Here is a 27,276-nt window from a genome sequence, read left to right as displayed (position 1 = left end):
AGTTAGGGTTGAAGGGATAGGAAGAAAACAGTATGCAGGAGGTGAAAGGGTCTTCAGACTGAATTTTAATAGCTCTTGGGTTGCCACTGAACATTTTTGAGCATGGAAGTGCCATTTAGAAATCATAAAAGTGCCATGTGAGAAAAATTAACCTGCCAGTTAGATTCTACCAGTTTGGATGTATGGAAGAAAAGACCTGCTCTAATACCCTGATTTTATGGAGTTGTTACTCGTTATCATCTGGATCTTTTTGTTTGGTCTATATATATATATTTTTTTTACCTAAGTTCAATTTTCTTTGTGGAAGACAATGTACTGACTAGCCAACACAAACAAGTTGGTTCATCATAAATTTAAAAATTGGGCGTGTGGGGAAAAACACACTTAACCAGCATAAATGTCACAAGCTATTTTTCCTGAGGATCTAATCACTCACAGATAAAATGATTATGTAACTATAAATGCAAACTAAAGCAAGGCAACTTTTTGCCTGGTGCTTTTGGAGCTCTTCAAAGCCATCATGGCATCAAAAGACTATAAAACACACACACATACAAAATCTGGACAGAAAAAAAAGTAAATTTTCAGTAAATTCAATTATTAACTTTAAGGAGATAGCAGGTTATTATTAACCTAATAGGAAAAGCAGGACTTTGAAAAATCCACACGTTTCTGTGATTGTTTTGCAATATCTATTGATTACCAACATGATTTTCAGGCACCTCTCCAACCCCTGACCATTTCTCTTTGTAATCACCCTTTCTCTACTTCGTTTCCTTTCCCCAATCCAGAGTCAGTTCCGAGTATTTCAGAAAGTTCGGAGAGGCCCCGGAGGGCTGGGTTTCCTACGCCTCTTTTGGCGGTGCCTGGGCCACGTGTCCACACGCCCAGCGGCCTAAAGAGAAGGCTGCAGGGAGACCAGACACCGCCCGGGGGTGGGAGAGGCAGCCAGGAGGGCCGCAGGGCGCGCACGTGTCCGCACCGAGCTCGCAAGCTCCAGGCGGGAGGGCAGGGAGTCCCCGGAATATTCCTGGGGATGCCTGTTACTCACCCTCAGCTGTAGCCATTATCCTGCGTGGGCTGGGGGCAAACGCCGCGCTGGGAACAGAGGCAGGGCTCTGGAAAAGAGGAGTGGTCAGAGAAGCTCACCCGGCGGGGAAGGGAGGGCGGCGCACAGACACACCCCCGGCCAGGCCTGGTATTCCGGAGCGCAGACTCAGGCTCTCAGCTAGTACCACAGTCCGGAGGAACGCCTGTCTTCTCTGCTGCCCCGGCGGAACTTCGGCTCCGGGAGCTAGCTTTACCCCCGAGGCTTCCCGCCGCGCAGACGCAGAGACGCAGGCTTCCCCCCGCCCCTACCACCCCGCGCGGGCGCTGTTCCAGAAGAGGCGAAAAGTGGCGCGCACTGGCGGCCCCTCCCGACTCTACAGAGGCTCGCTGACCAGCCCCCTTCTCCTCAGCGAGAGAGGTTCATAGGTTGGAGCGTACCAAATAATGACGGCCGGGGGAAAGCATGTGCGGAGGAGCATACAAAATTTACATCTTCTGGCAGAGAAATGACGTTAACCCTACTACTTTCATCACCCTAACCTTGGATGTTGGAAAATAACGGAGATTTCCACGTGCAGCAAAAGCAGCTCCCCGCAGGGCTCCAGCGGAGGACTAGCTCCACCCTAGGCGTCTGTGACTCCTCCTCTCAGCCAAGGAGCCTCTAGCCCCCTCCACGCTCATTGGTGGATACTGAAGGGGCGGGGCAGGGTGGCAGGGGGCGAGCTAATCACGCTTACTTTGGGAAAGCGCGCGCCGCCGCAGTAGCTAGGGTCGTGCGGCTGGGAAGGAAGCGAGCTTGAGGCGTAAGGGCCGAGCGGGCAGCTGGTTGGTGCTCAGGCCGCTGCCGCGGCGGCAGGTCCCTCCACGTGCTTTCGGCAGCGACATGGAGCTGGAGGAGTTGGGAATCCGAGAGGAATGTGGCGTCTTCGGGTGCATCGCCTCAGGAGAGTGGCCCACGCAGCTAGATGTACCGCATGTGATCACTCTGGGACTTGTGGGTCTGCAGCACCGGTGAGCAACCGGCTGAGGGGTGGGGGTGGCGGCGCGTGTGCTGCTTCTTCAGCACAAGCTGTTTCCCGCGGCCCGTGTTAGCGAGCTCGTGCGCGCCTGAGGGCCAGGAGGCCAGACCTCTTCTACCTGGATTGGTATCTGCCTGTGGCATCGACTAGGTGGCCAAGGCGTGCGCGGGCACCACCTTGCATCCCTGGACTTCTCCCTCTCAAGCCCTAGTGCTGTTCAGGGGCTCCCCTCCTCCCAGTATGCACCCCTCACAAGTCTGGCCAATTTGTTAAGGCTCCGGTTCTCTAGGGTTAGGCGGGTCGGAACTTCTCCCCGACTTAATCTTGCAGAGCCTGGAGCTGCTTTTGAGAAAGGTTTGTGTGGCGTGGCTGCTGGTCCAGGACCTACAACACCTTGAGGTGTTCGCGCGGAGCCTTCAGCCCACCACAAGCTTTTGTTTGCAAGGGCAAGGCTGCTGTTGAGCAGACTGGAGATTTGAATGTAGGCACAGCTATGAGAATTTAGGAATTCTAGAGTTCATACCCCCGGAAACAGCTAGTTGATATTCAAAAGGAACTCCCGGTTGTAGATCTCATACAAATTAACTGAAAATAAACCAGTCACAGGAAATAGTGCATCTGAAAAAGATGCACGGGTTTCAGATAATGAAGGAAAAGGTTGTAAGAAGATGCCAAGAAGTAACTCCCTTCTTTATTTAAAAGGGAGCAGTTCCTGTATGACAGGATACATACAGATTTTTGGTAGATCCCTTTGAGTTAAAAAATAACTTGGCTTCTGTGATCGTTCCGTTTTTTACTACCTGGAATTTGCTATAAATCTAGATTTAACATTATCGCTGAAAGTATTACAAAGTTTTCATAAGGCAGTAACTGCAGCAACAACTTTTAGAACAGTTAAGGAACTTGGCGATAAAACTTATCAGCAATATGGGAGCAACAAGTATAAATGAATTACAAATGATTTGCTTCCCCTCACCAAACTTGAAATGTAAGTCTTTTTGATCTTTTCAGGATCGCAAATACTTGAGTTTGTTTCACATCTTGTGTACGCCTCCTTAAATGCTGAGAGTGACTTAGAGTCTGGGAGGAATCAAAAAGAATATTTTTAACTTGAATGACTCTAACTTGGATACTTGTGGGTTGACCCTAATAGAAATCTTGTCTTAAAATACTGTACATTTTTTTGAGAAGATTAGATACAGAATCCAAGGAAAAACTAAAATCTACTTATATGGTAGTGCAGAGCAACATTAGTTTATAACATCTTGGGATAAGTTATTGTGGATATTCTCTGAAGGTAAGAGGTGTGCAGAAACGAGGGATCTTTATAGAGTTGCCTGGCAGTCTGTGGGAGACAAATGAACTGACCTTGATTTTTTTTTTAATTATTTACTTTTTAACTAAAATAACTCAGAATGTTCATCTTCAGTCTCTCCTTTAAATATGTGCTGGAAGAAAAAAGGACTTTTTTTTTCAAGTGAATACAACTTGATTCCTAGCTACATGCACTTTTCTGTAGTTGCTTTTATGTGAAAGCATTATGCAATTAGACAATACAAGATAAGAGCAATAAAAATGTAATTATAATAGAGCAATGATAAATGGATTCTATGAGACTGCTCATTTGGCCAAGTAAATCTTTGTTAACCTGGTTTTGAAGATTGACCTTGTGATGTTTTCAATAACAGTGGCAAGGAACCCAGTAGCTTCTGAGGCACAAATATATTAATGGAAAAAACTGTTTAAGATTTTCCTTGTGTAGGCATAGAATCATTAAGGGGTACTGAGGAGGCTGTTCCTCTCCCATAATTTTATCCAATTCAAAATTTTGAATTAGCAGAAATCCCTACTTTTTAGAGGAACTGACTCGGATTGGAAGAATATCTCCCTAATGTCTTAAAGATAAAATCTACTCTGAACTAGTAGGTAGGGCTCAGAGATTAAGAACTGATGTTTTTCAATGACATTGAATCAAGGAACATTAGAACTGGATGCCTTAGATAGGTTATCATAGTTTAGTATATAGTAGAGTTAGTTATATACACTGTACACTGGCAAGCGGTGGTCCGTTGCAGAGGTCTGTACCTCCTCACCTACTTCCACTCAATCGTTAGTTGTTTTAAAACCACAGTAGTACAATTCTATTGTTGGATTTTTTTTTTCCTTTTTGATGAAGGAATTTATTTCTCATGCATTATCTTTTTAAATCATGGAATCTAGAAGGTGAGGTTGTTATCACTTTTGCATTGTATTTGGTTCTGTTTTTGTCTTAGGCATAATCTGATCTAAAATATTTAGTTTTGGGGATAATAGCGTACCTGAAAGTTATAATATGTATTTCATGTAAAAACAAATAGAACATCAATCACTAGATAGTCATGTACTGGATACTTAATCCAGATGGGTTCATCCAGAAGTACTTTCTTTCTAGTAGTTCTGGCTATTTGCAGATTTATTCCATAGTTCTACTTTCTGTCAAGGGGAATTTTAATTTAACATTTTCAGTGTCCTCTTTAGCTGTAAAGTCTGTGTCTGTGTCTTCATGCCACATACATTTAATCACCACATGCTTTTTCAGTTCTAAAAACTATGTTTCAGTGGTTTGCAGAGTTCTGAACAAACCACACACACCTTTGTAGATCAGACATTTTCGTGTTTAAGGGGCACCTGGGTGGTTCAGTTGGTTAAGCATCTGACTCTTGATTTAAGCTTAGGTCACTATCTCATGGTTTATGAGATCAAGCCCTGTGTCAGGCTCCTTGTGCTGTCAGTCCCTCCCCCCACTCATGCTGCACTTGCTGTCTCTCAAAATAAATAAATAACTTTAAAAAAAAGAAATTTTCATGTTTAAACCACAAGCATGTTTTCTGGAGGCTAGAATGACATGGACGTATTTTGAAGGTTCCATGAAAGGAATTATTAAAGTTTCATAGATTTATCCGATGAATCAACTAGTTCGCCTTTTCTTGGTTAATTAGGAGATGAAAATGCCTGCTCTTTCAGTGACTTATAATTTCCCTGGGTTAGGAATTGAACCCTACAACTGATAAACATTTTCATACTTCTAAAAACGTTGAGATTTACCTGATGAAGTTGGATCACGTAGGGGGTCTCCTGTCTGTAGAAACATTCTGTAGAATCTTTTCGTTGTGTTATGCTCTGAGGAAACCGATTTGCAGTGATCTCAGGAGCAGTTTTCTTAAGAGATACAGACACTGGTTCTGTAAACAGAGCATATAATATTATCACTGGAAAGGCTACTTGTGAGAAAGATGCACTCAGACAACCTTTATGGAATTAGTTTCCATTTATCTTCATTTAGTTTGTTGGAGTACAGAGGAATAGATTGTCAGAGAACTTGCTTTGAGTTGCCAAATTTAAGGCTGGTAATAACTTTATTTTGATATTCATCTCTTAGTAATAATGACCAAATATGTCACATTTCTATAGTTTCACATATCCTTGGTTGGGGAAGTGACTTATGTTAAAACTGTCCTTGCTAATTTTTCCAGTCTTTGGTTTTGAAAGACTTTAGTTCAATTACTTTTATAATTTAATGATTCTCAGTTTTCAGTCATAAGTGTTTTAAACTTTTCCAGTTATAATTATTATTTATAACTTTGCTTTTTGCATTAGTTTGAAGCAGAATTTATCTATCCCTAAAAGAGTTTCAAAGTACCACTGCTTTTTCATTCTGGTCAATATTGGAAATAACATTGAGACTTGGGAAATCTAGTCCTAGGTTTCCTAGCAACGTCAACTTGATCTTGGGCAAGTCTCCTAACTTCTGAGTCTGTGTTCTCATCTGTTGGGCTAGACTTATGTACTTAAAGGTTCAGTGGGCAAAATCCAGTGGGTTGGAAATGATACTTTTGTGTGGTTAGCCCTTAGCAATTTTCCTTTTCCTAGTAACATCAGTTTGATCTTGGGCAAGTCTCCTAACTTCTGAGTCTGTTTTGTCATTTGTTGGGCTAGACTAATGTACTTACAGGTTCAATGGGCAAAATCCAGTGGGTTGGGAATAATATTTTTGTGTGGTTAACCCTTAGCAGTTTTCCTTTTCAGTAGCATATACACTATAGGGCATAGGAAAAGTTCAGGCAACTCATCTGACTTGGACTTTAGGTCCAAAAATGGAGAATAATATTTTCATCTCACTTGAGATAATAAGGGTCGTGGAGAGTAGGGAGGTTCCAGTTATTATCTAATACTTTATTCAAAAAATACTTAAGCGGGGGTGCCTGGGTGGCTCAGTCGGTTAAGCGTCCGACTTCAGCTCAGGTCATGATCTCACGGTCTGTGAGTTCGAGCCCCATGTCGGGCTCTGTGCTGACAGCTCAGAGCCTGGAGCCTGCTTCCAATTCTGTGTCTCCCTCTGTCTCTGCCCCTCCCCTGCTCATGCTCTGTCTTTCTCTGTCTCAAAAATAAATAAAAACATTAAAAAAATATTTAAAAAAAAAAAAAAAGAAAAATACTTAAGCTTCTGTTGTGTATATATAAGGCCCTGTGGTCAGTGCTAGGAATACTGTACTTCACAGGGCCATTGTGGTCCCTGGACCTCACAGACAGGCAATGTTAGCCAGATGGTTCAAGAGCACAGACTTTTCTATGCCTCTATTTCCTTCTCTATAAATTGTGTATAATGATAGCACCTACATCTTAGAGTTGTGGTAGGAAGTAAATGCATTAATATACGTAAAGTACTTGGAAGAACTGTACCTAGATATATGTATACCCGTGACCTTCCGTCCAACTCCTGGGTATGTACTCTCTAGGAATGCATACATATGTTTACTGGAAGACAGGTACAAGAATTTTTATAGCATTATTTGGATATAATAGTCCCCATCTGGAAACAATGGAAATGTCCAAGAGTGGAATGGATAAAGAAGGTGGTGGTATGTATATTCATATATGGAATATTCAGCAGTAGTGAAAAAGCAAACTCCTACTACAAGTAAAATCATGGATGAATCTCACAGTGTTTAGTCAAAGTAGCTTGACATTAACACATACCAGAAAAGTAAGAACATCTTGTATGATTCCAAATTTAATCTATGGTAATAGAAGTCAGAAGAATGATAACCTTTATAGGGGCTAGCAAGATGATTAATGACTGGGTGTAATGTTTTATATCTTGATTTGAGTGGTAGTTGTATGGGTGTGTTCACTTTGTAAATATTAAGCTGTTAAACTATTTGTATATACTCAAAATGATTTGATTATAAACCTATAAAATGCTGAAGTTGGATTATCCTAAAGATCCAGAGAGATGCAGTGATTTGCTCTGTGTTGAGTTATTAGTGTCAAAGAGAAATTAACTCAGGTTTTCTGAGTCTCAGTCCAGTGCTTTTTCCTCTATTCTGCAATTTTTTTTCTTTCATATGCTATACTACCTCGTATTACCTTTTCTGACAGCTGTAATGAGTCAGTTTGGAATTATAGCTCACATAATTAATTTGACTTATTTGTAGAGTTACTAAAATGTTACACCCTCTACTGACTACCTTTAGAGAAAACTAAAATTCCAGATTTACTACTTTGTGGGTTTTTTTCCTTTTCTATCCCAGTATTCTGATAGCAATCATTGCAAATAGTAATTTAAAGGCTCATGATGAATGGACAGTTGTGCAGAAATTTCTGACTCTGGGAAATTTTCCATTTACTCTGTTACTTTCACTCTTAATGAGCTATGAAAGAAATCATTGCTCAGTCTTTTTTGCTCTCACAGCTTATAAACATATTTAGTCTAAACTGTCAAGGACAGGAATAAATATCTTTTATCAGGAAAAAGCAATGGAAGTTGTTTTCAGTGTGGAAGAACTTGGCATTTCTCAAGCTCTTACCATCTTCATGTGCTTTTCTTTTGATGCTCAGAGTTCTTGGGTTTTTGGCATGACCTTCAAAAAATTCTTAAAAGAACATAGGAAAAGAATCATTATATGACATTTAAAATACATTGGCCTTCCAGATTTGAGTTCAGTAAAGTAAGAATATCAAAGCAGTTGGACAAATGAAGAATGAGTTTAAGAATTAGGAATATTTTAGTATAAGATTTGGAAAGAAATTGAAATTCTTTACTTAAATTTATTGGGTCATTTGAGTCATTTGAACATACAGTAGTGTGAGGGTTTTATTTTTGAGGAATTTTTTTACTACATTACAATACAAAGAAAAAGTTAAGAGAAATTTTATTTTAAAAAGTCAATTTCAAGGTTACCATGTTTCCATTTGGCAGTTCTGAGAGCTGGTCCTCTTAAGATGCAGTCAACTTCTTCATAAAATCTCATTTTTCTTTGAGGGTTGCCATTTTTCTTTTGTAAAACTCTGTATTCATATTTTAAATTTTTGTATTTGGTACGACATTGTTTCCAGTCTCTGTCTATTCCAAACTGCATTAGTCTTCTGGCAATTTCCTCAAATATTTCTTTGTTTCTTGTGGCCCTTTCAAGCGTTTGCTTAATTTTTTCATCAGACCATATGTGTATAAGCGCTCTGACCTCATTGTCACACCAGTGTTTTCCAGCCTCTGTGTCGCTCACTGTTATAATCTGTAAATGATTTTTAGCATCTTCTAAAGGAATATGATTACCTATAAATCAATGTGATTTACAATTATACAAACTTATAGATAAATCTTGTATTTGAATATCATTCATTTAAAACAACCTGGATTGACATAAAGCACTGAGAAATATAATGACTTCAATGTGAGGGTCAAAACTTTTTCATATGTTCATATTCAAATAAGATATTTTAAAAATTATAAGGCAGATTAATCTCCAATGTTGGTGAGAATAATTTAGCTGCTTTTCATCAATAGGTAATCTTCGCTGGATTTTTACAAACAGGAGAGTCTTGGTGTAACTTCTTAAACTGTGTGTGTATATATATATATATATATATATGTGTATATATATATATATATATATATATAATTAGCTTTAAATACAAAAAAATTTTTTTTTAATTCAACAATTTAGACCCTGTACCTGACCCAGTGATACTCTGTAGTGCTGTGGGGCTGTCCACCTCTTCTGAGGCTGTACTTACAGTGTCTTCCTCTGTCAGAAAGCAAAGAAAAGAGCAGTGTATATTTGTTGTTCACAAAACTCAAATTTACTTTTGCAATTGAAGATTATACTGAGAAAATAGTAATGCTGGATTCCACCATCAAAACTGTAACCTCATAGCCAAGAACATTTGTTATCTCTAACCAAATTTTAAAATGCCTTTGTAGGATTCACCACCTTGAAAATCTTGGAAGTATTCTGCTTTAAAAGTCTCAAGGCACAGTATGCAGTATTTGGGAATATGATAGCACTTTTAGACCCAATTTTGTAATATGTTTCATTGTTGTATTTTAATGCTTGACAAAGAACTTAACATCTCTTTTTCATTTGATCCTCATCGTAACTGAGAATGATCCTTTCTGCAATACATATAAACAGAGAAAAGACCTTAAAATTAAGTGGTCTGGGGGCACCTGGGTGGCTCAGTCGATTAAACATCTGATTTTTGATTTTGGCTCAGGTCACGGTCTCACGGTTCTTGGGTTCGAGTCCCACGTTGGGTTCTGTACTGACTACACACAGAGCCTGCTTGGGATTCTCTGTCCCTCTCTCTCTGCCCCTCCCCCACTCATGCTGTCTCTGTCTCTCTCAAAATAAATAAACTTAAAAAAAAAGATTAAGTGGTCTTAGCAATTTTCATGTTGAGAGGTTAACAGCAGACAGGTAAATATTTTAAGGAACTGATGGTGCTTAGCTTGGTAAATATACATTTATTGTAGTGTAGCTCTGTACATATAGGATGTTTATAAGTCAGCTGTAGTTTGGGGAAAGCTCTTCCTTATATGCATATGTTGGATTGCTGTATTGATGCTATGATAGTTTTCTTTCCCTCCTGTACTTTCCTATATATACACTGGGACATTATTATTATCTTTTTTAATTTGGGGTGCCTGGGTGGCTCAGTCTGTTAAGTGTCTGACTTGGCTCAAGTCATGATCTCACGGTTGGTGAGTTCAAGCCCTGTATCCATCTCTCTGCCCTTCCCCTGCTCATGCTCGCTCGCGATCTCTCTCTCTCTCTCTCTCTCTCTGTCTGTCAAAAATAAAACATTAAAAGCATTGTGTTACTACTATTGTCTGTGCTGTTGCTTGTAATGATTGTTGTAAAACTGGATAAAACTACACAGTGTTTTGTTTTTTTTAAATTTTTTTCATTATTTATTTTTGAGAAAGACTACAAGCAGAGGAGGGGCAAAGAGAGAGGGAGACAAAGAATCTGAAGCAGGCTGCAGGCTCTGAGCTGTCAGCACAGAGCTCGTGGTTCGAATCCACGAACCTGAGCCGAAGTCAGACGCTCAACTGACTGAGCTGCCCAGGTGCCCCCAGTAGTTATTACAAATAGACAAGTGAGGCCAGAGGTGGTTAGGGGGCCTATAAGCTTATGCAGCAATAGCTATGTGGAGATTTATATGAGGATAGGACCAGATCTTATTTTAAGGACATGTTTGCACAGTAAGACTAGAATGAATTTTAGCTTTTACCAACATTAAGACCTTCAATAACAGGTTGTATTTTGGAGCCACAAAGGCTACCTAATAGGCTACTTTTTTTTTAATTGAAATTTTTATTGAGATAATTGTAGATTCACATGCAGTTATTAGAAATAATAGAGATCCCTTCTACACTTGGCCCAGTTTTCTCCAATGGTAACGTTTTGTTAAACCATAATATACTAATAAATGAAGGGTATTGACATTGATACAGTTCACTATTCTGATTCAGATTTCCCCTTTTACTTTTTTTTAGTTTTTTACTTTTTTTTTTAGTTTTTTACTTTTTTACTCACTCACTGTGAGTTATGTATTTGTATTATATTTTATAATAATTTTATCGCCTTGTAGGTTCATGTCACCACCATCAAGGTCAAGATAATCAAGGGTTCCAACACCATAAGGATTCCTCTGGTTGCCCTTTTATTTTTTAAAGTTTATTTATTTTGAGAGAGAGAGAGAGGGTATGCTTGAGTTGGGGGGGAGGAGGGGGCAGAGAGATAGAAAGAATCTCAAGCAGGCTCTGCACAGACAGCACTGTCTGCGCAGAGCCCCACAAGGGGCTCCATCTCATGAACTGGGAGATCATGACTGAGCCCAAATCAAGAGTCAGATGCTTAACCAATTGAGCTACCCAGGTACTCCTGGTTGCCCTTTTATAACTAGACTTACCTTCTTTCATCCATGCCTAAGCCATTCTCCCACCCTCACCCCACTGGCTACTTTTTGGAGAGCACAAGTCCAAGGTAAATATTGGCAAACCTTATTTCAACAGAATCTGAATTTATAACATTTTACCTAAGTGACTAAAACCATCAGTTCTAGGCTCAGGTACATGTCCTACTTCTGGGTTATGGAAATATTAACAGATATTAGGTGTCCCATAGAAATTTTGAGTAGTTAGTCCCAGAAAATAAGATGTCATATTGGAGAGTGGTAGTGTGGAAATCACTACACTTAGCATATTTTAAGGAAAGAGAAGCATTTAGTTTTTATTATGTTTCTATCCCAACTGATACACTGCCATTCACTTCTCACACTCACTACCTGGAGTTAGGTAGCATCAGACTCTACAGCTTTAAGGGCTCACTCTTGCATAAAACTGCCCTTACATCACATGCCAACCACAACTCCAGCTGACTGGCTACAAACTTAGGTGATGCCGTAATCCCCTCAGTTTTGATAATTAGCTAGAACAACTCCTAGAATTTAGGAAAGTCCTATTAGGATTACAGTTTTATTATAAAAAATAGAACTCAGGAACAACCAAATGAAGATCCACATAGGGTAAGGTCTGGGAGGGTCCTAGATGCAGAGTCTCCATGCCCTCTCCCTGTGGAGTCAGGGCCTGTCACTCTCCCAGCACATCAGTGTGTTCACCAACCAGGAAGCTCTTCTAAGCCAGTTTTTATTGACATGATTATGACGTGATTAATTAAATCATTGGCCACATGATTGAACTTAGTCTCCAAAGTTACTTCCCTGCTAGAGGTCAGGGTGGCCTAAAATTCGAACCCTCTTAATCCCAAGGTTTGTCATTTTGGTGACCATTCCTATCTTGAAGCTCTTTAGAAACCCAGCTTGGAACACCTCATTAAAATAAACATTCTTTTTCTGATTTCAGCTCAGGTTGTGATCTCTGGGTTGGTGAGTTGCAGTACCGCATCTGGCTGTCTCTGGTCTGCACAGAGCCGGCTTAGGATCCTTTGTCCCCCTCTGTCTTTTCCCCTCCCTGCTCACGTGTGCGCGCTCTCTCTCAAAAATAAACATCAAAACACATTTTTAAAATAAATAAATAAAAAAGACTTTCACCACTGGAAATTCCAAAGGTTTTTGAAGCTCTGTGTCAGGAACTGGGGACAAAGACCAGATTTTAATTTTTTAAAGATTTTAAGCAATCTCTCAGGTCACACCTTTGTAATTATCAAGTTGCCTATATTTATCAGCTTACCTAGGTCTGAACTTTCTTTTTTTCATACTTATAATTTTTGGGTTTTCTGAAATTTTAACAATCACATCTTTATTGGGTTCTTCTGTTGGATTAAAAATTTAAAGGTTCTCAGTATTGTGGTTCATGTGATCAAAGTACATTAGCTTATGATAATTTTACTGCTAAGATTACCCAAATTGCATGCAAAATTTACCAAACTTTTAAAATATTTAATTTAGAAGAAAATTATTCCCAATTTTTGTTTTAATATAAATAAACCAAAATAAATGAATTTGAGAAAATAAACTTGGAATAGCCTCTGAGTTACTAACAATAGATAATTTAGTGCCCTCTGCTGGCCATCACATTGTTAATTTTTGTGAAATTGTGGGGATAGTGAATCATATTTTAATTTTGGAGATATGTTTTACCACATCCAAAAAGAAAATAGATCATTTTAAGATTCTTCTTAAGAGAACAGTGTAGTCTTTCACTTCTGATTTTTAAGCTGATGATAAGAGTGGTCTCTAATAGGATATATATGTATGTATGTATGCATGCACGCATGCATGCACGCCTGTCTGTCTCCACCCCTCAGAGCCGGAAGCAATCTACCTTTGGCTACCTCTACAAGAAAGCAGTGACTTGCAAGAATACCCAGATATTGAAGTATTCCAACTCATATAAATAGGCACTGATACTGGAGATGAATTTAGTCAATTTTAGGTCTATTCAGAAGAGATAGGTAATGCACAAGATTGTCAAACACAGATTTCTCTTCCGGCACCGTTTTCCTGGTAACATTCTGATTGCTTTTATACTCCCTTGCCTGTGCCTCACGTGGGGGGAAAAATAAATTTATTTTAGATGCAAAGAAGTAGTTATTCAATTGTCATGGGCCATTTCTTCTTATTTATTGTAATAGATAGGCATAGCCCACGAGTTCTGTGATTCTTCCCAGTGATTAACTTCTTTCATATGGCATTAGTCATGCATTTTTTAAAGTGATAATTGGAATGGCTATTTTTTCTCACCTAAATGGAATCAGACTGGATTTGATGTATTACTTTCTTCAGCCCTCTGCTGGTCTTATTCTCTAAATAAGACAACGTAGCTGTGGTTTTCAACCCTGGCTGTGCTTGATGATCTTACAAAAATATAGGTACCTGAACCCATCCTATAACCTACACTAGACCAAAATCTCCAGGAGTTCTAAATAGGGAACTAAGTAGTTATCTAGAATCCGGGAGGTCCACAGCTCTAGCTAGATTTTTATTTGAAATAAGAAGGAATCTCCTGGCATACATTTAAGATGGGAAAAAAAAAAAATTAACCTTTAGGAGATCAGTTTTATGACTAAGGGTCAATGTTAACAATATGGGGCAATAGCAACTCAGATTACAATATTTCATTAGTAGAATATATAAAATCAAAATAAAATGACCTCTACCTATTTTTACAAGAATGTTTATCACTTTATTGTGTTTTTGTTTTTAAATTTTTTTTAAATATCCATTTGTTTTTGAGAGAGAGAGAGATGGAGAGAGATGGAGCGCAATTGGGAGAGGGGCAGAAAGAGGGAGACAGAATCTGAAGCAGGCTCCAGACTCTGAGCTGTCAGCCAGAGCCTGATGCAGGGCTCGAACCCATGTGAGACTATGACCTGAGCTGAAGTTGGATGCCCAACCGACTGAGCCACCCAGGTGCCCCTATTGTGTTCTTGTTTTTAAAGAAAGGTATTTGATGTGAATTTTTATCCTGAAGATAAATATTTGTATCTCTATACCTCAGTACAAAATCTTCTAAATAGTACAGTGGCAATTTGTGCCTCAATAGTTGTGCATTGCAGTTGTGCCTAAAGTCCTTACCTGTTTAAATTTTTTCCCTATGCATTTAGCTGCTGGGATTCTTATGGTTTATACCTTTGCTTTTATTTTCATGGGAAAGTTTAAAATAAGTTAATTTCTAGAATGACCGTAAATATTTCCTGTTTCACATTTTGTAAACATATTCCAAATTAACATATAAGCATACCAGACAGTTTTTAAAAACCCTCTCAGTTTTTATCTGGCTGAATGTTTTCCTTTCACATATAAAAAATTATCTTGAGGTATTGGACTTAAGTGAGTCCAGAGGACTAACAAGCTAAAATCTTCTGAATGCCAAGGTTCTTAACTTTTTCCATGGAAATCTTTCTATCTCACTAAACACAATCGGATTTTAACTTTTTTTTTGTTTTTCTTTTTCCTTTTAATGACAAGAGTCATTGCTGTGATGCCCTGAGAAGCCTTAGGAGCACAGTTTTGTTTACCTTTGTTATCGTACCCCTAGTCAGCTGCATGTTCCTATCGTGTTAGTCTGCTTAATTTCTCCCTATTTCCACCTTCCACTGTTCTAGCAGCTTTCGTTTCTCCCACTGAGTTTTTAATCTACCATCTCTGATAAATCAGACAAAGAAGTTTGCCAAGGGTGTGGGGAATTTGATTACCTGGTTTGTTAATCAATATGATCTTTACATTTTCCAAGGTTGTATGAATCTTTGAACTATGTGCAAGGTCTGTGATGGCTAGGCTTTTGTTTGAGGGCCTGGTGATCCCCTCATCCCTCATTTTGGTTTGTGTAAAAGGCAAACAGTCAAATAGGAAGCACTTACTTTGCTCTACCCCCTTAGTATTCTTTCCCATAGGGCAGTATTTCTTAAACTTAAGCACGCATAAGTTCTCAGACAGTGCTGATGCCGCTACACTTTGAGAATAACAGCCATAGGGAACGTTATGGGTCATTAATCGTTTTCACCTTCCATTTCTGCATTTTGTAAATATGAGTATTATTCTTCATATAATGTTATAACTTCGTATATGTTCTTAAAGCGTCTTACAGTATTTTAGTTATTGTAGCATCTTATTATACTATTATATATAAAATATAATTATAAAACCCATCATAAAGGCCCCATCCTTGTGACCTCATCTAAACCTAATTAACTCCCAAAGGTCCCGTCTCCAAATGCTCTTGCATTTGTTGATACGACTTTAGGAGTGACATATTTCAGTCCATAGCAACATCATATAATAACATCTTATGTATTTTTTCACACGCAAAACCAAAAAAATGTTGTTTTACCTGTGCCAGGACTTTGTTTTACTTCTCTCTCTCTTAGGTCTTCTGACATATTACTGACTAAATCATCTTCAGCTGCTTCTCCAGCAATGACTGTGTGAACATAGTGGGATATATGGTGATTTGGTTTTATTCACTTTCAGGATTGTGTTTTAAACTCTAATATGTTATTTTCCCTTTTACAGTGAGCCTGGTGCTAAATACTGTAGTTGTTTCCTTTTCTCTAATTTAGATTCCCCACTCTTAAAAATCTTTCAGTCGTAGGTCCCTGTAGATACCTGGTGTTGTAAGTCTGTAGCTAGACTTACAGACTCATAACTGATGGAATCATCATTGTCTGCAATTACTGTATGAACAGAATCATGCTGCTGCTGTTGGGCTACTTTATCACTAGTCATTTTATTTTTCATGGGATAGATGTATATAGTTCTCTAGCAGACCGGTTTCTTTTTTCTCCCCAACAAAAGATTTTAGTACTTCTCACCACCATTTCTCAGTCCTAACTCTGTCATTGCCTCTCTTTCCCCTAGACACACACTCACACTCTAGGAATTAAGACTCCAGGGGCGCCTGGGTGGCGCAGTCGGTTAAGCGTCCGGCTTCAGCCAGGTCACGATCTCGCGGTCCGTGAGTTCGAGCCCCGCGTCAGGCTCTGGGCTGATGGCTCGGAGCCTGGAGCCTGTTTCCGATTCTGTGTCTCCCTCTCTCTCTCTGCCCCTCCCCCGTTCATGCTCTGTCTCTCTCTGTCCCAAAAATAAATAAAAAAACGTTGAAAAAAAAATTAAAAAAAAAAAAGACTCCATTGTTTAAGGCAGATATTAAGATCTAGAAACTTTATGGTTAGTAGAGGTCTTTAAGAACATTTTGTCAAGTGTAGAGGAGATACTTGGTTTAGGATTCCACAAAGACTGAGCTAGAACTTGGATTTCCTGACTCCTGGTCTAGAACTCATCCAATTTATTTCATGCTATCATATCTTTGTGTGTACTGTATCTTAATCCTTTGGATTAAACTCATTTTAAAGAACTTTATGATATGTCCCAGAAGAACCACACTTCAAAGACATTCTCATGGGTTTTGTATTTTTCTAAGTTCTTTAATGTCCTTTTTCTGTTCACTCACAATTTTACCATAGTTGATATGAAAAGTTGCTTTAATTTCTGCCATCTAGAGTTGCATTTTTACTTTATTAAAATTGGTCTATTTTTAAACTTGTGGAAATCCAATTTTATTTCATCCTTTTTTTATAACTGTACTATTCTCTGTCCTGGAGGAGATTGATTATACATTCAGTCTGTTTCATGATAAATTCAACAATTAGCTTATTGAATAACATTTAGTGAAACCTATTTAACTTAGATTATATACATGTTATCATGCTACTGACATTTTATATGATGTAGCCTGATGTTAAGATTACTTTTGTCTTCCTACCTGTCCGATCCTCTTCTCTTTTTACATTGGCACATCCTGTGGCTTGTTCTCCATCTTGGAATTCCTGTTCTTGTGATTTTTCTGTTTTATTGTGTCCCAAAATGGCATCCAGCTCAGTAAAAAATTTCATACTCTTAGTTATTCCTTGGTCTTGAGCCATTCTTACAATCTTATATTCATGTTTTAAGTTTTTGTACTTTGTTCTGCACTGTTTCCAATCTCTCTCTATTCCAAATTTCTGAAGCTTCGCAGCAATTTGTTCAAATATCCTTTTATTTCTCACTGTTCCCTCTAGTTGTTGTTGTATTCTTATATCAGACCAGATGCCTATTAGAGCCCTAATTTCTGGCACAGTCCAGTGTTTTCCTCCTTCATTTGCTACAGTTGGAATAAAAGTTGGATTAATAGGGGGTTCCATAATTGATGTAGAGTTACCTGTATCAGGTGGGGAGGGAAAGATATATATATATATATACATATATGTATATGTATATATATATATGGTTACATAAGATAAATAATTAGATGCATCCTTAATAAAGAAAGACATTTTCTCCATGGGAGATGGAATACAAATCATAGCTTAGCTTTCCTCTGAAACTAATGGATAAATGAAGTACAGAACCTGAATCTGTTTGTTGTCATGTTAGTGACTGGCTTTAATACAGTTGTTTTTAATTAGTCACATTTTGATCATGTTTTTTTCTCTATCATTCCTTACCCGTCCATCCCACTCCTTTGGTCTGTGGTGTGTATTTAACTATATAGTGAACATTGAATACATAATTTTGTAATATTGACTTGTAGAAAGCAATGCAATTAGAAAATGGCTTGTTGAGAACAGTTTATTTTTTTTATTATTTTTTGGTGATAAGATAGGTGGGAGCAATTTATCTCCTCTTCCTTTTAATCTAATGATTTCCATTGGCTACGTATCAGTATCTCCTGGGGAGCTTTTATAAATCACTACTTCACTGCTAACCCCACCCCTCATCCCCAGATTGTGATTCTAGTGTGCAGTCAGGGTTGGGAACCAAGACTATTCATGAATGAAGGGTTGGAAGAGGCATATTACAACAATTGGTGCTTCTTACTCCTCATGAAAATAAAATGTCCCATTGGTTAAAGAACAACTGTCATTTTAAGTGAAGTATTCTTTTAATGCAAGGAAATGTGCCAGAAATTTCATAATGCCCTAGACAGAATGTCCCCGCTTAGTTAGAAATCCTAGCATGGTACCTTCATGTTAGATCTCTAGTACAGTTTTGCAACTTACTGAGGTTATGTTGGCTATTTTAACAACCACATTATCTTGTGTTTTTGTCAGATTTCATGTTTGTTGTGTTTAATAAGAAGGTAGTTCAGACCTCAACATCTATAATGTAAGTCATTAAAAACCACTTTTTAGCATTTACCTGAGGTATATGGAGGTGTTTTTATTTTGTGGTACATTTAATGTCTTTGTTTTGAAATGCTTTTCACTATTTTTCCTTACTTAGATTAACAACCTTCAATACAAATTTAGAAGCAAAGTGGGGATTTATATTGACTTTAATTTGGGTGAATAAAATCATCCTTGACCTCATTATTGATTTGATATTATTTACTTTCACATGTAAAATTGTTTGTCTTAGACCTCAGGAGTGCTAAAGTGACATGTTCATTAAATATTAAGCATCTACTATGTTTAATTTTGACCTATATTTCTTACTATATTTAAAGGATGAAGGTTGTGAATTTGAAAGCTAGTATTTCTAGGCAATTTACGTTTTGTTAAAGAAATCATTTATTTTTAAAAATGATTTTTTTAGTATAGATTATAAAAAAAAAGAGGGAAACTTGAAGCAATCCTAAGTGTTTCTATCGGGAAAAATCATCCATTTTCTCAGAAACCAATCTTACTTTCCAATTTGGAATCTGATCAGTTTCATTGTTTTTTGACCCACCTAGTTCCATTGGTTTGATGTGAGAAACCAAAAGTAAAGGATTTCCTGAGAGGTCTTCCTTATCTTCTAATGTAACTGACATTTTACCTGGAAAAAGAATGGAATTCCTTTTAGAGTAAGTTCTAGGGAAGATAAATATTGAATTAAATGACTGATAATGCTAGTAGCTTGAGCTGAATTTGATCATATTGATGAAAGGTTATAGATTTGTGATAGATTTTATATGATTTAAATACTGTATAATATGGTTTAAATACTGTACTTATCTATATAAAGGAAATTTTAATTTTTTTATCAATTTTTTTTAACATTTATTCATTTTTTGAGAGACAGAGTACGAGCGGGGAAGGACAGAGAGATGAGGGAGACACAGAATCCGAAGCAGGCTCCAGGCTCTGAGCTGTTAGCACAGAGCCTAACGTGAAGCTCAAACTCAGGAATAGTGAGATCATGACCTGAGCCAGAGTCAGATGCTTAACCGACTGAGCCACCCAGATGCCCCCAAATTTAATTTCTTCCATTCCATTGACATGGTTTATTTTGAACTTCCATTAGTTTTGTTTGCTAATTTTATAAGTTTCTAGAGATGATTGTGGTTCATTTTCAAATTAAATTACATTTTTAAAATAAAGATGTTCTTTAATTTTGTATTTTAGGTACTTTAACATAATAGGGACTTGATAAATGATACTAGCAATGTAAAACAGAGGTCCTGTAATGAGATAATCTGAAAATCTTGTTTATTTGGCATATTTGGTCAGATAGCTAAAATTTATATGTATCTTTTATAATTAGCTGGTTGGTACACACTAAACTTTCCAGAAATTAATCTAAGCTATGCTTAAGTAGACCAAAGAATGTGTCATATCAAAGAACCATGCCAACCTTGAAAAATGAAAATGGTACCTTAATCTTCCTGGTTTCATGAGTTGGGTGTTTTCATAAAATGAGGCACAGGCTACTTTTTAATGTTTTTTGTTTTTTCAGAGAGAGAGAGCAAGCTGGGGAGAGTGGCAGAGGGGGAGATGGAGAGAGAGAATCTCAAGCAGGCTCCCCACTCAGTATGGAGTGTTGGGTTCTATCCCATGACTCCAAGATCATGGCCCAAGCCTAAATCGAGTCACCAACTGAACCACCCAGGTGCCCCTAGTTTGCTAGTCTGTTATCTGATTTAGGACCTAGTTTTATGTTTGTTGAAAACAGCGTGGAGCTGAAAATATTGGTAGGCGTGATAAAGAAAAGCTTCTCTTCCCAACTTCTTCGGGCTATTTTTTTTCTTAGGTTGATCATTCCTAGCATAATTCCAAAATTGTATGTAGGGACCCCGTACCCTGGAGATTGTAAACTGAGACTCTTAAGTCATCACTCCTGATGCATTTGTATCAAGTTAAGAGGAGAGAAATAGAGTGGAAATTTGGTCACTGAAAGAATGTGATTCAGCAGTAATAGTAGGCCAAAGGTATTCTGAAGTTGAGGATGATTATAATTTCCAGAACATGAAGCCTCTTAAGAGTTTGTATTTGAGTCCTTTGCCAAGGTTCAGTCAGGCTACCTGCTGCCTAACAGGAACTAGATCCTCTGTTCTTTACCACTTGCATGAGGTTGATCCCAACAGTGGAAAAGGCACATTGTTTTTCTTCCCTTCTTCAATTTACCATATACCAATAAAAATTGTGCTGGTTCCCCATAGAGAAACCAGAAGACATTATAAATGAATCAGACCAAAAGTAAAGGAGGGCTTTCTAAGCCTTAAAAAAGACTATTTGATTGCATTAAGAACTTTAATCAAAACCTTTTTCATCACTGTTTGATTACATTGAAAACTTTTGAATTCTATAGATCAAATAAAAACCAGCCAAAATTTTAAGGCAAAAGAGATCACGCAGTTTCTAAGACCTCAGTTGACATAATTTGTAAAAGTGAATAAACATATAGAAAATTGTTCCATAGCATTAGTAATTTAAAAAATGCAAATTAAAAGTTAGCAATCACATACACCATTATAGTTAGTTAAGTAAAGTACAGTTCTTTTGGAAAGCATTTTTTTTTTTTTTTAGCACTGTTTCAAAGTAATCATAGCCCTCCTGACCAGTAATTGAACTTCTGATAGTCTATTCTAAAGTGATAATGTTGGCACAAAAACAGACACATAGACCAATGGAATAGAATAGAAACCCCAGAACTAGACCCACAAACGTATGGCCAACTCATCTTTGACAAAGCAGGAAAGAACATCCAATGGAAAAAAGACAGTCTCTTTAACAAATGGTGCTGGGAGAACTGGACAGCAACATGCAGAAGGTTGAAACTAGACCACTTTCTCACACCATTCACAAAAATAAACTCAAAATGGATAAAGGACCTGAATGTGAGACAGGAAACCATCAAAACCGTAGAGGAGAAAGCAGGAAAAGACCTCTCTGACCTCAGCCATAGCAATCTCTTACTCGGCACATTCCCAAAGGCAAGGGAATTAAAAGCAAAAATGAACTACTGGGACCTTATGAAGAGAAAAAGCTTCTGCACAGCAAAGGAAACAACCAACAAAACTAAAAGGCAACCAACGGAATGGGAAAAGATATTTGCAAATGACATATTGGACAAAGGGCTAGTATCCAAAATCTATAAAGAGCTCACCAAACTCCACACCCGAAAACAAATAACCCAGTGAAGAAATGGGCAGAAAACATGAATAGACACTTCTCTAAAGAAGACATCCGGATGGCCAACAGGCACATGAAAAGATGTTCAACATCGCTCCTCATCAGGGAAATACAAATCAAAACCACACTCAGATATCACCTCACGCCAGTCAGAGTGGCCAAAATGAACAAATCAGGAGACTATAGATGCTGGAGAGGATGTGGAGAAACGGGAACCCTCTTGCACTATTGGTAGGAATGCAAATTGGTGCAGCCGCTCTGGAAAGCAGTGTGGAGGTTCCTCAGAAAATTAAAAATAGACCTACCCTATGACCCAGCAATAGCACTGCTAGGAATTTACCCAAGGGATACAGGAGTACTGATGCATAGGGGCACTTGTACCCCAATGTTTATAGCAGCACTCTCAATAGCCAAATTATGGAAAGAGCCTAAATGTCCATCAACTGATGAATGGATAAAGAAATTGTGGTTTATATACACAATGGAATACTACGTGGCAATGAGAAAAAATGAAATATGGCCTTTTGTAGCAACGTGGATGGAACTGGAGAGTGTGATGCTAAGTGAAATAAGCCATACAGAGAAAGACAGATACCATATGGTTTCACTCTTATGTGGATCCTGAGAAACTTAACAGAAACCCATGGGGGAGGGGAAGGAAAAAAAAAAAAAAAAGGAGGTTAGAGTGGGAGAGAGCCAAAGCATAAGAGACTGTTAAAAACTGAGAACAAACTGAGGGTTGATGGGGGGTGGGAGGGAGGGGAGGGTGGGTGATGGGTATTGAGGAGGGCACCTTTTGGGATGAGCACTGAGTGTTGTATGGAAACCAATTTGACAATAAATTTCATATTATTAAAAAATAATAAAAAAAAGTGATAATGTTAGGTATTGATTATAGCATCATTTCTCTTAGGGGGCAAAGACAAACTGTATATGCACTCAAGTATTATGGAACCATTAAGTAACATTTAATCCTGAATTATAATTAATTCTGGGTATAATTTAAAGATAATTTTTAAAGTAAACAAAATGCTAATGTGCTTGTAATTTTATAATTCAAAAAGTTTAAATAACAACAACCAGAGACATTGTAGATGATGTGTCAGGAAGGGGCTGAAAAGTAAGGAGACCAGTTAAGAGCTTATCTTAATATTCCATGTGATAGATGAAGTTCTACATGGTGATAATGAGAATAGAACAGGGGAAAATTTATGAAACATGTCAGTAGTTTTTTTAAGGACTTAGTGACCGATGAAAGGTCAAGGATATCTCAAATGTTTAATGTTTAAGTTTATTTAAATGATTGGAAATACAGTGATAGTAAGGTGGAGGCAGTTTGTAGGAGGATCAGTTCTGAATGAGGGAAGAGAGAGAGTATGGTTTTAGAATTGGAGGGTTTGAGATACCTGAACCATACAACGTTCAGAAGTAATTATGGGCCATCTGCTTACAAGTGAAAATGGGGAATTTAGAGCCATGGGGGTACCTGAATGGGTTAGAAGGAGATCCTGTTAAGTGGAGATTAAACACACACACACACACACACACACACACACGCACGCGCACGCGCACGCGCGACGGGGGGGGGGTGGCTAGAGAAAAGAGGGGCAAAAATAGTGGGGATTTAGCACCCACATCTTCATTACACCAACCTCTGGTTAAAATCAAGGCCTTTCAGAAGTTGAGTCATTTACTTGCCATTAACCAATATTTAAAGCATTTAAAAGCCAAAGAGTGCAGGGTGATTAATTGGATAAAATAATGTTATTGCTCTTTTTTTTTTAATTTATTTATTTTGAGAGAGACAGAGTGCGAGCAGGGGAGGGACAGAAAGAGGGGGAGAATCACAAGCAGGCTGGACTTTTACAGCACAGCGCTCGAACTCAGGAAAGTGAGATCATGACCTTAGCCAAAATTAAGAGTCAGATGCCTTAACCTACTGGCCACCCAGCTGCCTCCAGTGTTATTGCTCTTTAACTTGACAGTGGCTGCAGAGCTTTCTCAGAATTTGGTATAGTATCAGCAATGTAAAGGGAGTATGTTAAGTGAAGTGCATTTTTTACCAAATGATTTATTATTGAGCTTTACACACAAAGTTCAGATAACCCAAATTAACCTAACTTCAATTTCTGTCATTGTACCATCCTTTCTCATTTGCTATCTTTATTCTACCACTTACCATTTTCTTTTGGGTGTTAAATTTATTCATGATGCCCTCCTTTCTGCAGTTACAAAGCATGTAGCTCAGTGCTTTGCACATGATATACACAAACAGTAGGTATTAGAAATTTTGAATTGAACAACTCTGCCCTTAAAAATAGCATCTGTAAGACTTTCGCTATGGGAGAAATCTCATTACTGCCATTGATTTCCCCTCTTTCCCTGGTGATATATTCAGCTTCTACAGACAGTGAGCAAATTCTATGTAAATAGTGTTGGGCTTAACAACACAGCAAGTCAAGAACCTTGTTTTAATATCTAAATCATTTAATCATAAATCATATAATCAAGTCTATTTTTGTTTCATTTTTTTGTTAAAGGGAGCTGTTCTTCTAAACAAGTAATGAAAGAAGTTATTATTTCCTAGTATTTTAGTGCTGTTATTGATAAATTTAGAAAAATGGGAACGTTAATATAGAGCAGAAAGTTCTGTCTTGTTTGGAGCTGTGGGGAAACAACAGTGGAGTAATATATTTGATTTTTTTTTTCTTTTGCCACCCTTAAAAAATTAAAACCTAAAATGTTTTCAAAGCCCAATCCATTTTTCACAAAACATCAGGCATGCTTAAGGAGCAGTTGGCATTAGCAGTTAATGTCATTTTAATGTGTTTTTTTTTTTTTTCAGTATTTTACGGATTTAAAAAGTGGAGGTATTTAATCTTTCTAAATTTTTTACCTTGTGCAAAATACTGTAACAAGTCAGTTGTTTTTCTCAACCATAATATTCCAGGCTATGTTTATCATATGGACTCAGAAATCCTATACTGTTATAGTTTGTTAGGTAAAAACAACAAAAGAATGCTACTTTTTCTTTTTTACCTTCGGTGGTCTCTGGAGCTGTACTTTGGCTCAGCGTTGCCAGGCACCTGCCATTTGCATCTTCCTCTGTTAATTGGGTGGCAGGTTCATACTGCAGGATCGCATCCAAATCATGGAAGAACTTCATAGTTTTAGAGCTGTCTCCAGAGTTATGGGCATATTTAACTGTTCTGTATTCATATTTGAGATTTTTGTACTTTGCCCGGCACTGTTTCCAATCTCTGTATACTCCTAGTGCTTGCAGCCTTTTAGCAATGTAAATAAATATTCCTTTATTTCTCAGTGTTCCATAAAGTTGTTTTCGTATATTTTTTTCTGCCCAGACACTTAGCAAAGCTTTAACCTCTTCTTCAGTCCAGTGCTTTCCTGCTCCACTCTCCATGTTGAAAGTGACCTGGAAATGATTCACTATTTCTAGCCAAGGTTTTGTTTCCTAGGAAACCAGACGGCTGGTTGTCAATAAGCTCCAAAGAGCTGAAAAGATCTAGTTTAACTGGTTCAAGCTGCCTGAGGGGAGTAACTTGAGAAACTGCCAAATACGCAGGCTTTGTGATTAAAAAAGCCTGGACCTAAATGATGCCTAATGTTTTTCATTTCAGACTTAAGGGGAAATTACCCTGGAGACAAAAGGGAAGGAAAACCATTTTTTTGTTTATTTCTTTTCTTACATAATACTCTGGTTTACTAAATGGTTGTTGATTTTTAAAAAATAATTTTAGAAGTGGGTGGCAGAGGTTCTTTCTGCCCCAAGATTTATGGCAAACGTTATTTTTTTTCCCCTCTGCCATGAATCATTTAGTCTTCTAGCATAGGTTAACCTTGAAGACCACATCATTTCAGTAAAGAAATCCTAAGTCATAAGTGATCCAGTCTTATAGGGTGTATAGAGTTATGCATATATATTTAACGTATTGGTAGTATTTAATGCATTGATAATTTAGTAAAATTTTAATTTTAAATATTTAGATTTTTACTTTGCAGGTACACTTAATGTACTTTTTTTCTTATTAAAATGATAAACAGGGATGCCTGGGCTGCTCAGTCCACTGAGCGTCCAACTCTTGATTTTGGCTCATGATCTGATCTAACCCCAAGTCGGGCTCTGTGCTGACAACATGGAGGCCTGCTTGGGATTCTCTCCCTCTCTCTCTGTCCCTCCTCTACTAGCTCACCTGTTCTCTCTCTCTCTCTCTCTCTCTCTCTCTCAAAATAAACTTTAAAAAAATGCCTAAACAACTATAATATATAATTTTGAAAAATATTATTTTAGCCATTATTTTAGCTAAATAAGTCAATGTATTAATTGACTTATAATTAGTTATTAATGTACATATACATATATGATAGAAATTTACCTTTTATTTCTACCCTGTTATACATTCTTTGGAACAAAAATTTGTTAAAACACATCTAGTATTTATAGAGCTATTAAAATTGTGGAGCATTTGGAATCTTTATTTTATTACTCCATAGTGGTACAGATCCTCTTAGTCTTAAGGTGTGTTATAACTACCTCTGGCCCAGCTTTTGGCTTTTTTTATTTCATCACCTAGAAATATTAACGCAGAGATGAAATACAAAGTTCCTGATTAGCTTAGCATTTTTAGAAGCAGCATTTATTGTTTTGTAATAACTAAAGTGACAGATATTTGTTGGGGAAGAAAAGTTAAGTGCAGAAAAACAAAGCAAAAACCTCAAAAAAAAAAAAAAAAAGAATTTTGTTCATGATTCTAGTACCCACAACTAAGCATTTTACCTAACAATTTATTTGGAGATATCCATTTATATCTACATACTCAATTTAGAGGTCACGTAGTACAGGGGTTAGAAGCTCAAGTTCTGGAGTCAGATTGTGTTCTCATCCTGGCTGTGCTGCCACTTTCCATGCAACATCGGGCAAGTTACTTAATTTCCATTTCTTTAGTGTCCTTATTTGTAAAATGGGAATGATAATCATGATAATCATAGTATTTAGTTCATAGGATTGTTGTGAGAGCCTAATAAATTAGGTCGTTCCTATAAATTTTAGGACAGTGCCTGGCATATTAGTTAGAACTCAGACAATATCATCTATCTGGTCACCATCATCGTGAATAGAAGGGGCACTGGTACTGGTAGCATGTAATGTATTGTCAGTTCCTGAATGCTCTTGAGAAAAGTATGCTTCATAAAGAAGCTTATCAATGAGGTAAATTTAAATTTAACAGTTGATGCCTTTTTGTATTCACAGGGGTCAGGAGAGTGCTGGTATTGTGACCAGTGATGGGAATTCAGTACCAACATTCAAAACACACAAGGTATATTTGAACATTAAGAAATGTTGATAATAAAGATAACAATAACCAGATGATAACTAGTATGTTGGTGGGGGAAGGAAATTTGAACAAATAATTTGCATATAAAAGTCATACGCTGGATCAGCCATTTCCATTTGTCCAATTAGGGTCCATTTCTGTGTGATAGTTTGCTTCACTGACTCACGGAAACAGGTCATATATTTAAATATTTTAACA

The 27,276-nt window shown here is 37.6% G+C and overlaps 2 protein-coding genes across 3 annotated transcripts in view; one reads left to right on the top strand and one right to left on the bottom strand.

Moving 5' to 3' along the window:
• PAICS (phosphoribosylaminoimidazole carboxylase and phosphoribosylaminoimidazolesuccinocarboxamide synthase) overlaps positions 1-25,145 on the bottom strand; it is a 52,375-nt gene extending 27,230 nt beyond the window's left edge. The window contains exons 1-6 of one of the 2 annotated variants that reach the window (XM_049630518.1): positions 24,764-25,145; positions 19,062-19,148; positions 17,116-17,550; positions 7,916-7,981; positions 5,154-5,290; positions 1,052-1,118 (exon numbers count right to left, since the gene is read on the bottom strand). In XM_049630518.1, coding sequence (XP_049486475.1) covers positions 1,052-1,118; positions 5,154-5,290; positions 7,916-7,981; positions 17,116-17,550; positions 19,062-19,148; positions 24,764-25,145 — 1,174 coding nt within the window. Of the gene's footprint in view, positions 1-1,051; positions 1,119-1,590; positions 1,607-5,153; positions 5,291-7,915; positions 7,982-17,115; positions 17,551-19,061; positions 19,149-24,763 lie in introns of those variants that run through there. The other variant, XM_049630517.1, reaches the window with a different exon arrangement.
• The window catches only part of PPAT (phosphoribosyl pyrophosphate amidotransferase), a 37,567-nt gene continuing 12,039 nt past the window's right edge, over positions 1,749-27,276 (top strand). Inside the window, exons 1-2 of the mRNA XM_049630516.1 lie at positions 1,749-2,061; positions 26,994-27,060. Of these exons, the coding sequence (XP_049486473.1) occupies positions 1,934-2,061; positions 26,994-27,060 (195 nt within the window). The 5' untranslated portion in view covers positions 1,749-1,933. The remainder of the gene's footprint in view (positions 2,062-26,993; positions 27,061-27,276) is intronic.

The sequence above is a fragment of the Panthera uncia genome, chromosome B1 (assembly GCF_023721935.1).
Source record: "Panthera uncia isolate 11264 chromosome B1, Puncia_PCG_1.0, whole genome shotgun sequence".
Lineage (NCBI taxonomy): Eukaryota > Metazoa > Chordata > Mammalia > Carnivora > Felidae > Panthera > Panthera uncia.
Note: the sequence above shows the minus strand (reverse complement) of the source record. Positions and strands in the feature narration are given on the sequence as shown.